At 43.7% G+C, this 22096-nt stretch overlaps 1 protein-coding gene across 1 annotated transcript; it reads left to right on the top strand.

Moving 5' to 3' along the window:
• The first annotated feature begins 933 nt into the window (after positions 1–933).
• On the top strand, positions 934–20868 carry LOC111072026 (zinc finger protein 628). The gene is given in 6 exon segments (XM_022363607.2): positions 934–2068; positions 12074–12977; positions 13457–13843; positions 14251–14432; positions 20382–20692; positions 20694–20868. Coding segments are annotated over 6 exon segments (2373 nt in total). The 5' UTR covers positions 934–1563; the 3' UTR covers positions 20778–20868.
• The last annotated feature ends 1228 nt before the right edge of the window (positions 20869–22096 follow it).

The following is a 22096-nucleotide window of genomic DNA, read 5'->3' as shown; positions in this document are numbered from 1 at the left end:
CACGTTGAATACCATTGAATCCACCTCGTTTTATGGGGCTGGGGGGGAAGGAAGGAAACCATTTGATGTTATGGCCAGAAACCAATCGCGAATGCCAACTCAAAGTCACACACAAAGCGAAAATGTAATTGGGGGATAGAAATATGCTATAGCTATAGCTATGTACATATGTATGTGCTATGTGGCCATGTACAAGTGTGAAAGTTTTTGCGGTGTGGTACTTGAGTGCCGCTACTGGGGGGTGGGTGGGTGGCAGTGTGGCAGCACTTGAAATTAAATGGCGTGAAGCACTTGAAATGTTAGAAGACAACAGCGATTACCACAAATCGATGGATGGCCACAAAAGATCGAGACACCACCCTGAACGCCCGCCCACTGTCCGCTCACCCCCCCCTTACTAACCATTTGGCATGAAGTTAAAACCAAAGGCCAACAAACACGCAACCCCAGCCCCAACCCCAACCCAACCCCCATACGATCCAGAGCGAAACCATTGTTCGTTCTCTGGCGGCGCATTGATTTTTGAACGAATCAAAGCGGTATGCGCACTAAAAATACCAACAACAGCAGCAGCAACAGGCATACCAAATCCAGATTAAGCTCAAAAGTCTGGCAAGGAACGGGGGGGGCGTGGCCTCAGTTGCCAAACTCAAATCGGGGTGACGGAGCGAGATGGCACGCGAGTGCTAGAGCAAGAGCAGGACAGAGCGCAGCAATATGGTGGTTGTGTTTCTCAATTCCATTTCGTTTCACACTGTCGCAACGTGTCGAGTGCCGTTTCACTCGCACCCATCTCTCTCTCTCTGGTACACTGGCGCTCTGTCTCTCTCTCTCTCCATCTCTGGTTGCTCTCTTCCATTCGAAACGTTACACTCGGGCGGAAACCGAAACCACCGAAGTACCAACCGTTAATCGCGCCCGCTCTCTCTCAACGTTAACAAGCAGCACTGCGACGCGGAGCGCAACGCAACACTGCTGACCAAATCCAGATTTCTTCCAATCTTGGCGAAATCGCAATCGAGAATTCAGCGAGCGAGCGTCGCGTCGCGTCGGTCGTGTGGTGTTCCGATAAACGTACCGGACAGAAAGTCAAGTGCACAAATCCGACGTCGAAACACAGATTCACTCTCAGCCCAGGCGCCGGCGTCAGCAGCAGCAGCAGCAGCAGCATTGAGAGTACCGTACGCGCTGTGTTCCATTTGGATTCCACTCTGACTTCGACGTGGACTTGGACTCGGAATCGAGGCCGTGATTAGGTTTTACGGTTTAGTCCGCTCGATGACGCCGAACCCAACAGTAGTTTCCTCCAATGGCCAGCAGCACCAGCACCATCACCAGCTGAAGCTGAACAAAAATCTGTGACACTTCCTCCCCAGACGTGCGCGTGAACAGACCGCTTCCGTATCCGTATTCGTTTCCGTGTCCGTTTTCCATGCCGTCGCGTAAACTTCAATCAGTTCCAGTGCACAAGCCAAAGAAGAACCAAAGTTAGGATCTAAGATTAGTTCCAAAAAAAAATATATATATATTTAAAAGAAAAAAAAAACTCAATCAGTGCCCAAGATGGACGTGGCCAAGCTGCAAGCGAATCCGGGCCAGCATCTACTGCATCCGGCCGTCTCGGCGGCACCGCCCGCCCATCAGCACCACCTGCCCCTCGACTACAGTTTGGGCAACTTTAAGCCAGCCATTGCCGCCGACTTTCCCGGCAATCCCTTCCTGGCCAGTCCGCAGCAGCAACAGCAGCAGCAGCAGCAATCGTCTTCGTCTACATCTTCCTCCTCCACATCGTCCATCGCATCGCTGCAGGTCCGGGATCTCAGTGCGCTGACCGCCATGGCCACGATACCCTCGCCCACCCAGCTGCTCCACCAGCGAATGCAGCATGCCCAAATCTCGGTGGATGCCGCTCTGGGGCATCACCATCAGCAGCAGCAGCCCACCCACACGCACCCACAGCAACAGCAACAGCAACAACCACAGATGCCGCCGGCATCGACATCGCCTCGCGACTACGCGCCCATGTCTGCCTTCAAGGCGGTGCTACCCAAGAAGCGTACTCCCGACGGTAAGTACCAAGGGAAGGAGAAGAGATTTAACTTCTGCTTACAAGTTTGTGTGTGAATGTGATTTAAATATTGGAAATATATTAGTGGATTAAATAAGTTCTCTATGGGGGTATATTATGTAAACCTTTCCATCTGATTTACATGGAAACATCAGTGTTTTATTTTTTATATTCGAGTTTGTGCTATACAAAAGAAAATCAATGAGATCATTGATGGGTCCAGTTCTCTGTTGTTGATGAACACGAAATCCATGCAAGTAGAGTGGAGATTATCTTCCATAAAATAATCAAATCAATTATTTTAAATTTCCTTGGACTTTGATAAGTTTCTGGGGACTTGAAATAAGTTGAACTCAACTTGAGAGATATTTTGTTACTTGATTTTGATAAGATTACAAAACCCAGCAGGATTATACAAATTTTATAAATAAAACTATTTAATTTTCCATGATACCCAAAAAAGACACACATTTTTGAAAAGCTTTTCGAAATATTAAATAAAATAATTGAGGGATAATCAAAGACTAGGAGAATGGATATTATTTCCCTTTTAAGATATACTAGTATGATTGCTACATAGGATTAACCCAGCATATAGTCTCACAACACAATCAACGAATAAAAATTAGGACTAAATCAGAAGTAAGGCTAAACGATAGTACCACAACATACTCCGTTTAAAAATGCTACAAAATGAATTTGTTCAGCCCACAAACAGGTTGCGTCCCAGGCCCCATATTGCCCAAATTAATTACAACAAAAGGAGAAAAACGCAAACCATGAAACATGGCTCTGGAACGAGCTGCGACAAAAATCCCCAAACATGCAATGCAAGAAAATGTTAAAAATTTATTTGAATAATGTGTGATTTTAAAATATTGCAATGTCCGTGTGGCTGTGGCTGTGGCAGTGTGGCAATGCCAGTGTCCATTTCAATGGTCATCCAGCAGCCATCCAGCGAGAGCTTCCACGGTGTTCGTTTAATTGGAAAAAACGCCAAGTTCAGTTGGTGGGAAAAACGTGAAAAACAAGAGCAGGGCCTGCTCCTCCCTGCCGGAGGTGGTGGCTGGCAAATATTCATTATTCCGTTTGTGTATGGGTGAGAGTATCTGTATCTGCATCCGTATCCGTATCCGTGTTTGTGTATGTTCCTGTGTGAGTGTGTGTTGGGGCGCTTAATGTGCAAATCTTCTGTGCGGACATTGGGGCGGACAAATGGATATCGGGGATTGAAAAATCCATAGCTGAACCACAGATACACAGATACCAGATACGGGGCCGGCCAGAAAATAAACGGACAAAACACGGTCCAGTCGTGAGTCGTGTGTCGAGGGGGGAGGTCTATGGTTGTGTGTGTGCGTGTGTGTGTGTGTGTGTGTGGCAGACACCGTTGTCATCGCATCGCCATCGCAGTTGAATTTCAAATATGAGCATTGAATGAATGAGTGAGTGAATGAATGAGTGAGTGTTTGTGTATACCAGAGTGTGTGTGTGTGTGTGGCTCTCTCTCTCATACTCACACACACATGTACAGATACAGCGGAGTGTGGCATCCGAGGCAGCGACAAGCGGATTTCATTTACCGGCATTACATGTATCCCACGGATATGTTTTTAGCTCTGTCTCTCTCCACGCTGTTTTGGGCCAGACATGGATATGCGGAAAAGCACACTCTCACACACACACACACACACACACACACGTACATTTGCACTGAATTTTCAATTCCGTTTGCCGCGACATGCTTTCTCCTCTGACGCTTTTTCTCATTCCCTTCCCTTTGTGTGTGTGTGTGTTGGTTTCATTCTCTCTAGCGAAAATGAATTTCGCTTTGTTTGCTGAAATATCTTTTTCCCTTTTTTCCTTTTTTTTTTTTTTTTTTTTCTTTTTTTTTATTTGTGGAAAATATTGGTTGGCGTTACCTTCTCCATGGGATCCCATGGTGACTGATTGGCCCCCAGTACTGCGTGTGAGACTGATATCCACATGTGGAAATCTCTTTGGCTTTAAATGGAAATCCCAGTAACTTGATTACTTTTCAAGAATTGGCGGGGGTTCTGGGTTGGGAGCTCTTGAATGTGTGCTATAAATGTGTGGTGTGCCTTTAATTGTGCAAATTATATCGTTCCCAGAGTGTGAAGCTAATAACGATATCTCCCACATAATTACACAACCTTGCCCCGAAAGGTCAATCAAGTACCCACACCCATGTCTGTGTGTGTGTGTGTGTGTGGGATCATCTCGAGTGTTTGTCATACTCGTACTCGTACTCGCACTCGTTCTAGTACGCCTTCTAGTGACTAACTCAATTAATGGTGACACTTCTCTAATGCTTCGGACACACATAAGTAAGCAAACAACAACGCGAGTCGCGAGTCGTGAGTGACTCACGAATTAAGTTAAATTATGAATATTGCTCAGACCCCCCCCCCCAGACCAGACTAAATGCCAACTAATAGTCTGCGCAGGTCATGGGTTAAATGCCTGAAAGAACACAAATTAGTTGAACGTAGACGACAGCACAGCATTGATTCATAGATACAGCGAACAAGCATACTTTTCGAATGATATCAGTCCAGCAAAAATCAGAACCGGGCTGCTTGGGCTGCCGCCTTGGAAATCAGAAGTAAACATTCGCACCCATAAATTATATTCATGATTTACTGTGACTCCGACTATCGGCCCATCGCTGTGGCACATACCTTATATATGGTGCACCAAGTCCATCGATATAAATTCAATAATAAATTTGTTAAGCCATTTTCAATCACACCAAACAATTGAACAGCGATTCAAATCAATTAAACAGGCAATCGAAATATCCTATCGAATAAATAAACCAAAACGCTTGCCAATCGCACACCCATACAGTGCCGCATACAAGTATACATACGAACACGTTTCAAGAGGTTTGCTAATCAGAAAGAATTGAATTATAGGTCAACTTTGGTTTTACCATGCCTGAAGTTAAATCGCTTGAAGATTGTTGTAAATTAAAAGTCTCTTATTATTTAGTATTAAAGGTTCTGCAAGCGACTTGGGAATATGCCAAGAAACGGCAAGAATTCGAGCAAAAATCTTGGATTTAATGTCTATAGATCTTTGGCAAAATAGAGAGAGAATTTTTAAGAGTACTTTTGTATTTTAAATAATTTTAAATTTTATAATTTTCTGTCTTTCAAATATTAAATATTTAAATTTAATTATTTCTAAATTTAAATTTAATTATTTCTAAAACCCCTGTGCAGGGCATTCCATTGTCGACTCCCTTGCCCGTGCATGCATTTTGTGTGATTGCAATACCTACCAACTTATTGATCAATAACAAATTGTCGCAACGAAAATCAGAGCAATATTTATGAAATGTTTACGACACACGTCGTAATCATTGGCAACTCATCGCCTGTCATATATTTTTCAACTTCTCACAAGTAGACGAAAATTGGGCATTGTAAATCTATAATAAAGATATCCAAAAACCCAACAACCAGCCAGCCAGCCAGCCAGCCAGCCAGCCAGACAGTACGCCAAATAAAAGGAAAGCCACTCATGCCATTGAGGTCTCTGGTCTCTGCAACAAACTCTTGTATCTGCCAGATACAAACCTACACACACTCACACACACACACAGATAGGGTGGCAGAAAGGTGGGCACAGGCTTGTGTAGATAGTCACCGCACACGCGTTATGATTTACGATCCTGAGGTAAATACATAACGACATCTAAACATGTCAATATCCTCTGTGAGGCCAGTTGTAAAATCGAAAGAGTAAAAGTATCATAAAGTAAGCGAAGCGACCGATAAGTACACAAAGGTAAATGCCAACCCACAAGGAAAAAACTCTCCGCATAGTGCCATGCAACATTAAGAAAATAGAATTACTCCGCGAGTCGAGTCCAGTCCAGCCACAATTTTGTTTTCTTTTTAATATTTATGGCCTCGAACCCGGAGAGGTTGTGTTCTGTTCGGTGTTCGGTTTATCATCGCTTGGAATGTTTGACAAAGAAAAATCAATTTCCAGCGTGAAAGAAGCGAACCGAACCGAACCCTTGCATTTTGGTCACGTTCGCTGTTTGAATATTGAAATTAGGATTGACACGGCATTCGATCGATTCTCAGTCTCAGTCTCACCCTCGCTGATATGAGAAACTGCGATTTTCGATATCAAATATTTCGTACTGTCCATAAAAGCTACCACCAGTAGATATCAGGCTTATGGCAATCATAAAACCCCAACTGCACATCAGATATCAGCAGTACGTAACGTACACTGGTATGACACAATTGAAACGACTTTGAACCCCAAACCCCCAAAATCAAAATCCAAATCAAAAGAATTGATTAATTCGCGCTGAGGCAAACCTTTTTTATCAATCAGATTTGTATGCGAAATGTATCATGGCTGTGGAACAATGGAGAATGCTAAGATAGATAGCTTTCAATGGGTGGCTATAGCCATAGATTCGTAATAAATAATAAATAAATAATAATAAATACGATAAAGAAATAATTTCTTAACATATTCCATCAAACTATTTAATCTATAATTAATTCTCTGCAAAATCGGAAGCCATTATTTGTCATTCCATAATTATACAAATTTTCCAACATATTTCTGTGCCCCCAAATATATTTAATTGTTAATTTCAGACCTTGCCGAAACATTCTTTTGCACAAAATCAAAAAATTCTCACGAAATTTTTTGCCTGAGCAAAGTTCGAGGACAGGAAATAAATAAATATATAAATTCGGAAATCGAAAATCAACAACAAAAATATGTGACCAGACGACCACCAATTAAATGTCATTTATCGGCAAGAGGGGGAAAAGAAAGAGGTACAAATTGTAGTTAAAAGTTTAGATAGCCTTCTGATTTATGGCCCCCACCTAGTGATAAGCACACAGGGGAAGGGAAGGGGAAGGCAGCAATAAGGGGAGCGTTAAGTGATGGGGTATTGAGGGTTAGGGAGCTGCGGGGCGTAGACTGTAGCCCATGCGATTGATTTGCAGTGTAAAAATAAATAATGTAATTGCAATTGCGATATTTGCGAGGTTGCATCAAAGGAGAGCCACCGCCGGACAGATAGCAACGGGACGGGAAGGGACGGAACGGTTGACAACTATTCAACCGTTCAATCGCTCAGTCGCTCAATCGCTCAATCTTTCTTGGGGGATTCTCTGGGAACTGCCAACTGAGTTGTGAGTGGTGTTTGGATACGCAATCCCCATCTAATGCCACTCAACGAGTTGAGCTTATGCCAGGCTAAAGAGCTTCTACCACTGATATGCCATCGACATCATAGATTGGGCGGGGGGCAGATGGGAATTGGTATAGCGAATGGAAATGGTTTGAAATTAAATCCAAATCGAAATCCAAACTGAAATCCAAATCGAAATTGAAACCAAAATTGAAATCCAACGAAATCTCATCGTATCCGTAAATCATGAGCTGAGCAGCACACACACACACATTCCACATTATGGCACTGGCAATGGCAACGGCAACGGCAGACCAGAGACCCGCCACAGACCAAATCATGGCCTAATCTATCTAACCGTTCACAGTTTATGGCCCCCTCTTCTGGTCATATCGCGTCGTCCGTGGGCCCTCCGCTGCTCTGGCTCGGGCTCTGGCTCTATATTATTATTTATATTGCACTGTTTTCTTTCATATTTTTATTTGTCGTATTACCACTTTCATATTTGCCGAAAGCTGAATTTGTTTTTATATTATTATGGTCACCAGCAGGCAGGTAGGCAGGCAGGCAGGCCGGTCTCCGACTACTGTTGCCTTCCAGCCGCTCCCGGTACTCCCGATACTCCTCTTTAGTACGAATATTTCTGGAACTCACTTGATCCGATAACTGACGAGTATTTGGTGAACCTACCTGCTAAATATACTGCACACTTTGTGCCCGCTCGTGTGGCGCCTGCGGACGGTCTCACTCAACTGATTTCGCACTCAGAAGAGCAGTTGTAAATTCTAAAAAGATTGAATATGAAAATAAACCCAAATAAGCTACGTTGCCATCGTCAAGTGCGCCCAGGTATATACCTGGATTTATTATTGGTAAAGAACTATAGAACTTTTAAATATTGCAGTATTTTTGTGTAAGTTGAATTATTTCCGCAGGTGCAGGATTATTTAAAATAATTTATTGGATTTAATTTATTTATTTTTAAATATTTTTTTTTGGAAATATTGGAGTATTTTTTTTTTGTTTACTTATTTTGGCTTTGGCTTTCTGTGAATATTCTTCAATCTACCTAACATAATTTCTTTTGAGCAACATCTTAATTGTTTTAATCATTACAAGACTCTACTTGCAAAGTCATCCAGCCAATGACTTAAGAGTTTTTGGGTCTACTAGGATTACAGCCTCTCCTTAGACAGCTCAATTAATTATTTAAATCAATACAGAATATATTTTAATATAATATAATATAAATTTATAATATTATATTTATAATATTATATTTATAATATATTTTAATATTTTAAATATTCAAAAACATTTACGGATAGAAAACATCAACCATTCGCAGGTTGATTTTCATTCAATTACCTCCACATTCCATAGCGAATAAACCCCACAAAAAAAACCTTTCATAATTTCCGAAAACTGCCATAAAATTATAAAACATATTACAATAATTAACACCTCCATCCAATATGCGTGGCAGCACAAGCCTCAAGCCCTTTCGGAAATCGTTAACCCCAACCAAACAGTAATGGCTGCAAATCGCCCCAAAACAATAATAATCCTGGCATAAGCCTGACAATGGGCCACAGCAGCAGCCATCCTCTTCTACAGACTGAATGTGCGGGTGGGGTGGGGGGGGGGGGGACACACAAAACAGACAGACCAGACAGACAGCCAAACCGTGACAAGAGGGTGAGACAAGGAAGAGCCATCCCGAGGACAGGATAACAATGATTTCAATTACCATGCAGTGTCGAATAATTATTTTACCTTCTTCTTTTTTTTGTTGTTTTGTTTTGTTTTGTTTTTGGTGTTGTTGTGTTGTGAACAAGTGCGTGGAGTGCGTGAATATTGCTCCCGGGCGAATAAAAACAGATGAACATCGACGCACCCAGCGACGCCAGAGGGGAAAAAGAGGATTTGGTTTGGGTGAGGATGAGGATGAGGACGAGGATGAGGGTGGACGACGGCTATGTCTAATGTGCACAAATTTATGACTTTACTGCCGGCCGTTGAGGGGTCGTTGAAGCAGGAGCTGTAGCTGTAGCTGTAGCAGGATGAGGACCCAGCACTGTGCCACTGCCACTGCCACTTTGTCAGCCTCCAGCGTACAGTTCATCCCTGGAGCGGCATCGGGCACATGCTTAAGCTCATTATTATCATTTAAACAAGTCGGCTCTACGTGCGCCGCCCAGTAGCCACCCAAGAGCCAACAGCCAAGAGCCCACTCTTGTCCTCCTGTCTTGGGGTTGGCTTTGCTCCTGCTAGTTTCGTCGCCAGCCGACAATTTTCCAAACGTTAAACGTTTCCAATTTTATTTGTCCAGCTAAGCTTCCGCACCCCCAGCCATCATCATCCTTCCTCCCCACACAGGAGCAGGTCCTGTGCGTGTGGGCCACGGTTACGGGTACGGGTACGGGTACGGGGTTATGCGATTCCTCTATTCGATTCGTATTCATTTTGATGGGGAAATGGAAATGCTCTCGGGACGATTGTGTGCATAATTAGAATAAAAAGGGTTGGACTGGGCATGCGGTGGGGGGGTGGCACTGCAAATCGACATTTGCCGTAATGTCAATGATTAAAATTTAGTTTTTTTAGAGGGTGAGACAAGAGATTTGTTTTTTCTTTTTAATATAACAGAAAATTTGGTATAAAATTTACGAATTTTAATTGCAAACTTATAGTTGAAAGTTCCAAGAAATATATATACTGCTCAACAAATTAAATTAAATGTAATAATTCTTAAAAGATGACACCATATAATTTATGCATTTAATTTAGAGCCTTAGAACTCTTGCAGATTGTTCCCGACTTAATTTCTAATTATAAAGTGTTAACTAGGAAGGGATTAGAAGGGAAATCAATGTCGTCTAAAATGCGGATAGGCTTGTACTACATATATGCTAATCAAACAGAGTCACTAACCAGCCCAAGAATATCTTAAATAAAATAATTTTCGCTTTAATACCTCCGAAAATCCTTTAAATCTTTCTTTTTTGCTGTCTCCCATGATGATGATATTTTTTTGAACTGCTTTACTGTACCCAACAGTTGCTCAAAGTTGTGGCTGCTCTGCTGGTAGATTTTTCATTTTGAAAAGCACTTAAAATCAAGAACCAAAAATCCAAAGAGCAAAGAGTAAACCACAACAGCAGCAGCAACAACAGCAACAGAAGGGCAATAAAAACACTTGACACTGTGGCACGAAAGATTGAAGCACAGTCGGTGCGCAGCACTCACTCCCCTCGTCACTCTCCCTGTGTTGCTGTGTATCTGATGGATACAAAGAGATTCCCGTTGCCGTTGCCGTTGCCATTCAACTAAAATGCGCTCATTCCGCATATTCTGTGTGTCCCATTCGGCACAATTTGTGCGTGGCGTGGGCTTTTTGTTTATATTTATTTGGCTTTGCGTTTTGCCGCCTCACCGACTTTACTTTTACTTTTACGGAATCAAAGTCCCGCCCCTGTATTTACCTCCCGCTATATGTTCCTTCAGCCAAAACAAAGACTCACTCATCCCATTCCATTCCCCCCCCTCGTCAAGGAGTCTTTGCTCCGTTACTTTTATCTCCGTGGCGAATTAGAATGTTGTCAAATTGTTATTCTTTTGTAGCGATGCGGATTCATTCATTCATTCATTCATTCGACTCGCCTCAGGCCTCAGTCATCAGGCATCAGGCCTCCCAGCCCCGTGTCGCGGTTTGTACTTGCTGCTCCGTATCGCATCGTACCCGTACCGTACCGTACCCCTTTTCCCGACACAGCATACGCATACGCCTGCGCCTGCGTCAATTGAATCCTCAGCAAAATGTCGCCACGGCGGAGTTCGTGTCACTTCCCTTCCCTTCACTTCGCTTGCCGTTGCCCTTTCCCTTTGCTTTTGTGTGTGTTTTCTGTTTTGTCATGCTCCATTTAGCCGAGTGTGCACCGAACAGATGTTCTATTTAAACGCACATTATTATTATTTCATTTCGACAGGCGATACGATAGACTCCAACTCCGACTCCGACTGCGACTCGACTCGACTCCCGAGGATGCGGAGTGTACGTCTTCTTTAGCGTTGAATATTCTTGTTTGTGCACCACACAAAAGGGGATCATGGCTATGAAATAATTGTGGTAGCAGTGGGTCTAATACGATATTTATGGGAATAGTATTGGGATAGATTATAAATATTCTTTGACACTTTTTTCCACGAGCAAAATGTCCCCGATTAATATTCCATCGTTTTCTTTTACTCATTTACATATGCCCTTTTGCTGTACTTTATCTGTTTGCTTGCGACACTCTTGTCGGGTGGCTGCTCTGGTCCAGGGGCGTGCCAGCGTCAACCCTGAGCGCCGGCGCCATGTCCGTCCGGAGGCACACGGACCGACACTACCGATGGCCAATATTCTCGGGGTGACGATGCCGAATGATGATGCGTTGATGTCAAATGCGGCACAAGGGAAGGGGCGCAAAATGGGCAGGGCTGAGCAGGGCAGGGCAGGGCAGGATACGTTGATTAGGGTGAATTAATGGTCATGTAAGGTGGATTAGGCGATTGAATACGAAAATAATTACATTTGAAATTCGATATGCTTTGTACCGTACGATGTGTGTTCGTTTCTGAGTGTGTGTGTGTGCTTGTGTGTGTGTGTGTGTTAGAGATACAGGTGGACAGGTTTCCTACCTCCCCCCTCTCGTGCTCTCTTGGGTGCATGATTGATGATTGATGTGCCACACGACTCGCTCTGATTTCACTAAACGTTCGCCCTCTCTCTCTCTCTCTCTCTCTCTCTCTCTCTGTTGCAGATGCCTCTCTCGCCTTTAGCATAAGCAGATTGGTTAAGACTGAACACCTGACGGCAATGGCCGCTGCCGCCGCGGTACTGAAGCCCCCAACGCCACTGGAGGACAACAACAACTCCATTTCGATGCTGAGCAAAAACCAACATCATCACCATCAGCAGCAGCAGCAGCAGCATCAACCCCAGCAGCAGCACCAGCAGCACCAGCAGCAGCAGCAGCAGCATCTTCCCCAGCATCAGCAACAACAGATCCTGCTGCGATCCAAGCCCACATTCCTCAGTGCCAGCGAACAGTTGCGCCATTCCCGGTCGCGTTCCCGCTCCAGATCGAGGACGCCGTCGCACAGCTCCTCGCAGATCGACATGGAGGATGCGGACTCGCATCACTCCCACCGCTCGCTGCACTCCCGCTCTCGCTCGCCCCGGTCCCGGTCGCGCTCCCACTCGCGGTCACGCTCCCACTCGAGCAGCTCCTCCGTCGAACTGGAGGTGGACTCACCGCCTGGCAGTCCCAGCATCAGCTCGCCGAGTGCCGCCTCCGCCTCCGCCTCCGCCTCCGCCTCCGAGCTGCTGATCACGGCCAACAGCAGCACCAGCACCAGCAGCATCTCCATCTCCAAGAAGTCGGATCTCTTCTCGGTCTCCGCCCTGCTGCGGCGGGACGAGCCACAGCACAGGCGCGCACGCAGTCCACCACTCGGTCATTTGGCTGGCTCAGCCACGGCCCTGGCCATGCCCTTCAATCCGTTGGAGGCCATGCGGCAGGGCTATCCGCCCAATTACGAGGCGGCCATGTTCCAGCGCCCACTCTTCTCGCCCGCTCTGCCCTTCTTTGCTGCCGTTGCCTTCCACCAGGGCCAACAGCAGCAGCAGCAGCAACAGCAACAACAGTCTGGACTGGGAGCAGGGTAAGTCGGGGATCTTTGATCTATTAATGCTTAGAGGTAGGGCTTAGGCCTAGGGATTTTGAGTGCGATTAAGCCACAGGTGCAGACAGAATTTATTTAGTTTGAACACTTTTCATTTGATAGATGCATCTAGTAATGAAAGCTGTGTTTCAGTGGCACTATCCATTAGAAGTTTCTGCATCGAATAGTTAGATAGAATAGTTAGATACAGAAATAAAAGTGCAGCGAATCAGGCATCACTTTAACTGCGATTCACACTTGTTCACTGCAGTATTTAAACCTTTACTTTAAGCCCTTACCCATTCAGCATTATGTAGATTCTTTCCTCGTTGTTCCTGCCATTAATTTAGTTAGTCAAAGACACAGACAAAGAGAGACAGAGATAGGGAGGGAGCGAGTGGTCGGTCGAGTGGCTAGTCCTATTCTTAATTAACTCGCCTTAATTAAATGTGTGTGTTTTTCCCATTTCCCATTTGCAGCTACCATCCGGACTCGCAGGAAAATCTCTTCCGTTTGCGTAGTCTCATGGTGCCGCTGCAGTCCGCCGGACAGAACAACTCCACAGCAGCGGCTGCGGCAGCGGCAGCAGCAGCGGCAGCCGTGGGCGTGGGTGTGGGCGTGCCACCAAATGGCGGACACTTGGGTCTGCCGCACGCGCCACATCTGCATTTCCATCACATGGCGGCCAAGTGGCCGGGCCTGCACCAATTCAGCGACCTGTACTCGTGCATGAAGTGCGAGAAGATGTTCTCCACGCCGCACGGCCTCGAGGTGCACTCCCGCCGGACCCATCACGGCAAGAAGCCCTACGCCTGCGAGCTGTGCAACAAGACCTTCGGCCATGAGGTCAGCCTCAGTCAGCACAGGTATGTGAGTGTGGCATTCGGCCACAAAAAGCCACCATCTGTGGGAGAGCGTAGGCTAAGGGGCGGAGAAGGGGGCTCTGGCTCCGGCTCTGGTTCCGGCTCCGGCTCTGCATACTTAATGAGTGGACGGACACTGTCTGGATGGTCCGAAATGGACTCCTGTCCTGGGACACTTTGCATTACTTAATTTAGCCGAAATGGCTGGATTTTAGCCAGACCAAATGTTTGCCTTTGTGGCAGTAGTTAAAACAGAACCGAAGCCCGTCCCCCCCTCTCCCACCACACCCACCTTGGGGGATTTGGAGAATGGAGTTTTTGGCTTTAATTACAGCAAACGCTCGTTAACGTGAATCTCTTTCTCTCTCTTTCCCTTTCCCTTTCTTTCTCATTTTCTGTGTGCTCCTCAGGGCGGTGCACAATGTGGAAAAGGTGTTCGAGTGCAAGCAGTGTGGCAAACGCTTCAAGCGTTCCAGCACACTGTCCACCCATCTGCTCATCCACAGCGACACGCGGCCTTATCCCTGCAGCTACTGCGGCAAGCGGTTCCACCAGAAGAGTGATATGAAGAAGCACACCTATATACACACAGGTAAGCAATAGATTCGCCCTTAAACTAGCCAGATACCACGACAATCGGTGGAGTTTTTTTGGTGGAAACTATCTACAGGCCTATAAGAGCAGATCGCGAATATATTCATACACTTCAAGCGCTCACAACCCTGTTCTTTTCGGCATTGAAAACTTATAAACGAAATTGGAATGCTCTCTGGGAAAGGTATGGCAAGAACAACATCCCACATAAAGCTGCCATTTCTATTCTCTTGGGAATAATTTTGATATTAAGATTTGTGCACTCTAAAGATTTGCTATAGCTCAGTCTACCCTCTGCATTTATCGTATGTGTATATGTACATATATGGGTCCGAGACTACAGAAAGAACTTTAAAGTATCTGCGATAAAGACAAGCCCAGTAAAAGGGGGCAAAATGGCAAGAAATGGGGGGCACTATCGGGGCACAGGACAGGAAGCGTAGCCATTAAAGCGTTGGACAAAACCACCACCAAAAGCCGCAGTCCGTCGCCAGTTCCAATTACGGTTGCCATCGCCCAGCCATCGTAGAGCCAAAAACCATCGCCAGAACACCAGATAGAAAAGATACGGCAGGGTAAAGAGATGTGCAAAAAAAAAAAAAAAAAAAAAAAATGGAGCAGACGAAAGAGCTCCACGGTTTACTCTCTCGAAAATCGCAAGGCAAAGAGAGAGCACAGATAAGCCAGAGAGAGCGTGCTAGAGATAACGAGAGAGAGAGACACACACAGAGAACACAGAGAGAATCACAACTATAAAATCAGTGAGCGAGAGAGGAGCCGCCGCACTGCTGGCTGATAAGAGGCTGAAAGTGAGGAAAGGAACGCGAACGGACGGACGGACGGACTGGACTGCTATATACAAGACTTTGGGAGCGAGAGACTGGAAGGTCTGCCACACAGATACACGATACACAGACGCACACAGATGCAGATACAATCGCGAAACGAACGAACGAACGCCTCAGTGAGTGAGTGAGTGAGCGAGTGAGCGAGTGAGTGAGTGAGCGAGTGAGCGAGAATGAGAGGCAGCAACAGCAGAAGCGGACAGAGAAATCACAGCCGACCAATGAAAAATTTAGTCAAGAGATTTTGATTTTCTGTTTTATACGCGCGCACACACACGAATAACAAATACGAGACACACACATATACAAGTGGCGCATATGCACACACCCTTACGGCAGGTTGGTGTTTGGCCTCTCCGCCATTACGAACCGAAACTGAAACACGGCTAAAGGGGAACGCTGAAACGGGGAACAGTGAACGGGGAACGGGGAACGGGGAACGCGGAACGCGGAGAAGGTCACTGGGCGGTGGGTGCGGCTGTTGCCTTGCCGGTGCGGCGGGCCAAGGCATTAGCATCGATTTCAAGTTCTTGATGGCTACGTGAAAATTTCTAATCTCAAATGCGATTTATTTTGCTATTGCGGACATACATATGTTCAATAAATGTTTTTCGCTTGAAATTTAAGTCTCCAAAAAATAATAGGATTTTTATTTTGTTTTAAGGAATGTTTGAATAATGAATGTGAATGCGTAATTTTATCTGATTAGACAATATTTTTTTTTTGTATTATTCAAAAGAATAAAACCTTTCTGTAGTTTCTCATAACAGAAAATATTGTATCCTAATTTTATAATATTTTTTACTAAGCAATTTCCTTTCAATTCACTTAAGTTTCTTAATGATTTCACAACGAATAAAGTCCCAGAATTAAATCTATTCTATTCTATATTCTATATCCTAAATAGTAAATTCATGCCAAAAGGTTTATTTTTGTTCAGTTCCACGTGGTTTCATATAATGCTCCATCCTCCATTTGCTAACATAATAAGTACCTTTATCGATTCATCAGATTTCCCTTCTATATGTATGTATGTATACGCAGTCTGGATCATTAGGCATAAAAAGCGTAAATTCCTGTTGCCTTCAAATCAGTTTACAAATGGCGAGGATAATAACCTCTAATAAGCAAGAGTTCCTTCCCTCCACTCGAACTCCTCCCACCGAGCGGATGTCTGGTAAAATCAGTGGAAGAGAAATCTGCACACACACACACACACACACACACACACATACTCGTGTATACAGCGCGAGAAAAAGCAGAGAAAGAGAGAAATATTCCAGACATTTTTATCGTTTTGCCGTCTTCGATTTAGGATGTGTGCCTACCCAGACCCGCCGACCCCTCAACACCCCACCCAACCCCACCGCGTTCTCCCACTGACAACAGTCCGCACATGTGGCCATGTTAGCTTGAAGAACATTTCAAGATTTCCCATTTCCCATTCAACTGTTTTGGTTTTTCCGTTTCCGTTTCCTTTGCTGTGCTGCTGTGCTGTGCTCCTCTGGTAAATTCCTTTTTCTTTCTTTACGACTTATCCTTAATTTTCCTTCTTTTCGCTTTCTCTCTCTCTCTCTCTCTGTGAGACGTGTTTCCATTCCAGACAGCAGATTTTTCCTCTTTTCATATGATGTGATTTTCCTGAACCATTTTTGTTTGCTTTTTTCCGTTCCGTTCAGTTCAGTTCAGTTCAAGTTGCTTTCTTCATTTTCGCGTATTTACTTTTTGGCCAAATGTTTTTATATCCTTCTCCTGTGTTTTGCTACCATTTTCCCCACTTGTTTTTGTTTTTTTTTGTTGGTGTTTCGCTTTTATTTCCCTGCCTCAGATTTTTCCGTTTGCCCAAAATTTATGCGCCATAAAATGGGTAGAAAGAGGAACCAAATACGTTTCTTTTTTTTTTTTGTGATATTTTACTTATTCATGAATTTTGTTTTTCCATTCGAAAATTCAATCTTATTGTGGCAAAGGTGCAATGGTGTTTTTTTTTTATTTTCTTTGGTTGAAACAAATCGATAAAAAGGTGGGAAAGATTCTTAAAGGTTGAAACGTTCACGAAAATCCAGAGGGTTTTATTCTTTTTTTTTAATCTGCTGAGAAGGTGGAAATTCTTAGGTAAACATTTTCGTAATTCCTGGTATTCAATCTGGGCATCATTTATTTCTTAAGGGACGCTAATAAATTATTTGTTGCCATATTCCCATGGCTGGAACACAAAAAAAAAAATCTACATGGTTTATAGCCGTCTGTAAGAGTAATAATTTACCTCAAATAAATAAGCATTCTCCAAATAAAACAATTAAATAATAATATAATCCAATCCTTTCGCAAAGATTTCCCACAATTTTCGTTCACCCTCTTCACAATTATAACTTAAATTTCAACAACACTCAAAGTATCCATCCCACCCCCTCTTCATGTTTTTCACAAATCAAAACCAGAAACCCCAAATCCGTTTCTCCCTCTGTTTCGCCGACGGTCCACATGGCGTATGCGTGATTTGATGCCCACCGAAATATGTTGGAACGTGTTGAATTAGAAAATAGGGATGCCAGGGGGGGGGCAGTAGAGGGAGTGTATAGAGTAGAAAGTGAAGTGCAGCAGCAAAACGAAAGCGTAAAATATTAGAAGACTAAGAGGAGAGCCATTCAGAAGGGGCAGCCAAGATTTAAAAGTATTTCTATCTTCCACAATGTGATGCAATAAAAATCCTTGAAAAAGCAAACGAGCAAAATAACTTTGCCGCCCCCCCGCCCACATATACATAGGCACCCCACCCGCCATGGTTCTATGTACTTCAGACTCCAGTAGTTTCCACTTTCCCCCCGCAAAAGTCTTTTTTTTTGCTTTGGTAACTGCCGACGGCCGACGGGATTTTTGCTATTTTCCCTAGTCCCCCTTTGGGCTTGGGGTCTCGTTAGTGTTCGTTGCTCGAGCCGTGATAAATAATAAAAGCTGCTCTATAATCTCTGCGACTACGTGACGTTATTTGTGCCGATAGTGCACGAACGTGCCCCGAGCAGCAGCAGCAGCAGCAGCAGCAACCAGAGAGCCTGCCTTGAACCCCAAGGAGAACGAAAGAACCCTTCAGCAAGCATCATCAGCATCAGCATCAGCTCTGTGTCTCTCGGTGAGGCCAACTGAGAGCCAACTTTCGCCTGACTACTCAATTTTACTGTTGCTCCCACCAACCCCCATGGCCATGCCCCCGCCCTACACCACCCCGTCAGATTCTTAAGCAGAAGAGGAAGAGATTCTCATGCCGCGGGAGCTAAAAGTTGAATCAGAGCACATCCCTACGGTCGAATGTTTCACAATCACGTCGCTGCAATTCCATTATATACAACGAAGCGAAGCAGTCGCTGCCACTGCCACTGCCGTTGCCTTTCCTTTCGTTTCGGTGGGTGTACACAGCTCTCTCTCTCTTTCATCTCTCTCTCTCTCTCTCTCTCTTACTCTCTCTCTTGTCTCCTTTGCTAAACATATCCCTCTGAGAGTATGTGTGTGTGTGTGTGTGTATGTTTATTTTATATACACATTCTGAAACCAGTGTAGGGAGCCCAGCAGCAGCAGAAACCAGAGTCTCAGGTCCTCCCCTCTGCTCAAGTTAGCATGTTGTCGTCGTTATTCTGTTGCCATCGCCCTCAATCTGTTTCACTGTATACAAGTATATACGTACATATGTATATACGTATATCTATGCATGGTATATAAAATGTAACCCAACCTATGCCACTATCTCCCATAGATAGGCACTACAGATATATACAAACATATACGCGACGTAGTACATTCCGCTAACATTTAAACTACTGGCAAAAGTTTTGTGGTGCCACAAATAAATATAATCAAAGCTGAAGGGGTGTGCCAATGTGGGCAGAACCAAGAGCTGTTTCACTGATAGATGATTAATTGGAGAAAAGGTCTGGTAATGGATACTAAAGTAGAAATGGAACAAACAACTACTTTCAATACTGTTTCGAAAGGGTTATCTTGTACAGCTCAATGGGCTCATCAAATTCTCGGAATGCTGATAGCAAGAAAATACCTTAGTGGATCCCGCTAGAGCCGCCATAATTTTCCCTACCAGAAGCTCAACACTTGCTCCCATTCTCCATACCAAAAGCAATATTTTTTTCGAAATTTAACAGACAATCAAAGATCCAACTCCGCGCTCACTCACTAAACCGCTTTCCAAGTGCACATTAAACAATATGACCTGTCTGTAGCTAAGCCCTAAAAATATTCCCTTTAATTTCTGAGATTTGATTACAAAAACCACAATTGTTGATGGCTTTTCTGGCGCCCAAACAAAATTCGTTCATTTCGAACTGGGGGGTTTTTTTTTTTGTTTCGCCCCAAATCTCTAATGAAAAATTTAACAGAATGAAAATGTGCAATAAATGTAAAATAAAGCAGCAACGTGGGGGGGGGGAGCGGAGAATACGAAACAGGAAACAGGAAAAAATGCGAAGAAAATTACTTTAAAAATTGTTGTCAGAGGCAAAGGCAACGAGAATTATTCGGTTCTTTAAGTGCTGGAGCGTAACCACAGAACATCACACAGATGAACCAACAACAACAAAAAAGTTGAAATTTAAAAAGGACTCGAGGACTCTTCTGCCACATTTCCTTACCACCCAGATGAGTCTGTTGCAGGAGGGGGGGGTGGCTGTTGGATGAAGCGTCGTCCTGTGGTCTGTGGAGATGACTTACATGGGGAGTCTTGTTCGTGGGTCTGGTCCGGGAGAAGGGACCCCGAAATGCTTTCTGTCTGGCGACGATTCGATTTTTTTTTTTTGGGGATGACTCTCTTGCCACAAGGCGAGTCGAAGAGTCGGAGCTTTTGCATGTGTGTGTGTGTGTGTCGATGATGGGTGGGTGGTTAGGGATGCGGCCATGAAAGCAGAAAATATACTTAAAATGGCGCACACTGGTTGAATATTCAGACAGTATATACTCGTATTTGTGGAATGAACATATGAACTCTAGGGATACCCTATCGAAAGTAAGCAACTCTGATTAGAATAATAAATATAAAAAGAGTAACCAAAAATCCTATATTTTATTCTAACATCACCCTCTGTCTCTTTCCATTGCAGGTGAGAAACCGCACAAGTGTCAGGTGTGTGGCAAGGCCTTTAGCCAGAGCTCGAACCTGATAACGCACTCCCGCAAGCACACCGGCTACAAGCCCTTCTCCTGCAAGCTCTGCCACAAGTCCTTCCAGCGCAAGGTTGACCTGCGCCGCCACAAGGAGACACAGCACACCGATCTGCGTGTCCATCTCGGCAAGGTGGACTTCATGTCGGCAGCAGCGGCGGCAGCAGCTGCCTCAGCCGAACTGGCGGCCGGAGTGGGAGTGGGAGTGGCTGGCCAGCAGGCGGGTCCATCGCCAGCGAATCAGGGTTCCCAATGCGGTCACGTCCGGGCCGACAGCAGCAGGCGGACCACAGATGGGTTCCCTCAACTGCCAGAAGGTATCGCTGCTGGTATAACAGCAACAGCAGCAGCAGCAGCAGCACAGCATGGGGCAGGCCAAATCCAAATCAACCGCAATCATTGTGCAATAGATGGAAGTGAAAATAATCATCGTCAGGCATTTTCCTTTGCCGTCACTCATTGAGTAATGTTTGAAAAATATACCAAAAACCAAAAACCAGAAAAGAAAAGGATAAACTAATTTAAATAGTTTTAAGCAAAAGACAGTTAACCAAAATTTCCCATGTTGCCAAAAAAAAAAAAAACAAAACAGAATAGAAAAACTAACACGAAATAATACCAAAGAAAATCCAAGAATTAGACAGGAAACAAAACTAATACAATTAAAGACTATAGTCAGCCTCCAATTCTCATCAAATCTAACATAGATATTGCCATATAAATACATAGCTCTCTCTCTTAACACTCTCATCTTCAAAGCAAACCAGAAACTATTCCAAAAACCAAAAATTAATGCGTTTCCCAATGTTTTTCTTGATGTATGTGAGATTTCTGTGGATGGAAGGAAGGGATTTCCAATTAAATGAAAATCAAAATCAAAATAAAAGTAAAAAAAACCAAAAATCCATCAATATGTCGTACGTGTCGTACTTTGTAAAATGTAACAAATAAATAAAACAAAACAAACAACAAAAAAAATTAAATTAAATAAAAACCAAAAGAATGTTCCAAGTTTTCGCTTCTAGATAGTTGTGAAATTTTAACAAAAATCGCTGTAACTATTTTGATATTATATCATTCCAATGAATTTAGTCTAATTAATAAATTTTTTAACTTATCTATACATATAATACGTGTATGTATGTAAAAACAATGCTAAACAAATATATATATAATTTTTTCATTTTAATGTTCAACAAAAATAATATATGTAATATTATAATAACAAAATATGAATGGAAAACAAAAACTAATCTAAATCTTAAGTATTTTTATGTTTTCAAAATAAATTAAATTTATTAAGCAAATTCTGGAGGATCTTTTCATTATAAAAGTTTGTTTTTTACTCAATATAAAAGGATGTCCCTAAAAGCATTCGAATATTTCTCATTTGTTAATTCAAGGATACAACTTTCAGTCATCAAATTCGATATTCGATATTCAATATCCTGACATTTAGGTATCATAAATATATAATTCGATTGCTGTGAAAATTCTCCAAGGACTCGAACCCTTTTCACCATTCACAAGTCAAACAATAGACGGGAAATGTGTCCGAAGGTTATGCCCGAACGTCAACACAAATATAAAGATATTAAAAAATCATACAGTGAAATACTGGTACCCAAGCATTACACATATGAATATTCATGCC

This window comes from Drosophila obscura, unplaced genomic scaffold, assembly GCF_018151105.1.
Source record: "Drosophila obscura isolate BZ-5 IFL unplaced genomic scaffold, ASM1815110v1 contig_179, whole genome shotgun sequence".
NCBI lineage: Eukaryota > Metazoa > Arthropoda > Insecta > Diptera > Drosophilidae > Drosophila > Drosophila obscura.
This window is presented reverse-complemented; position numbering and strand designations above follow the sequence as displayed.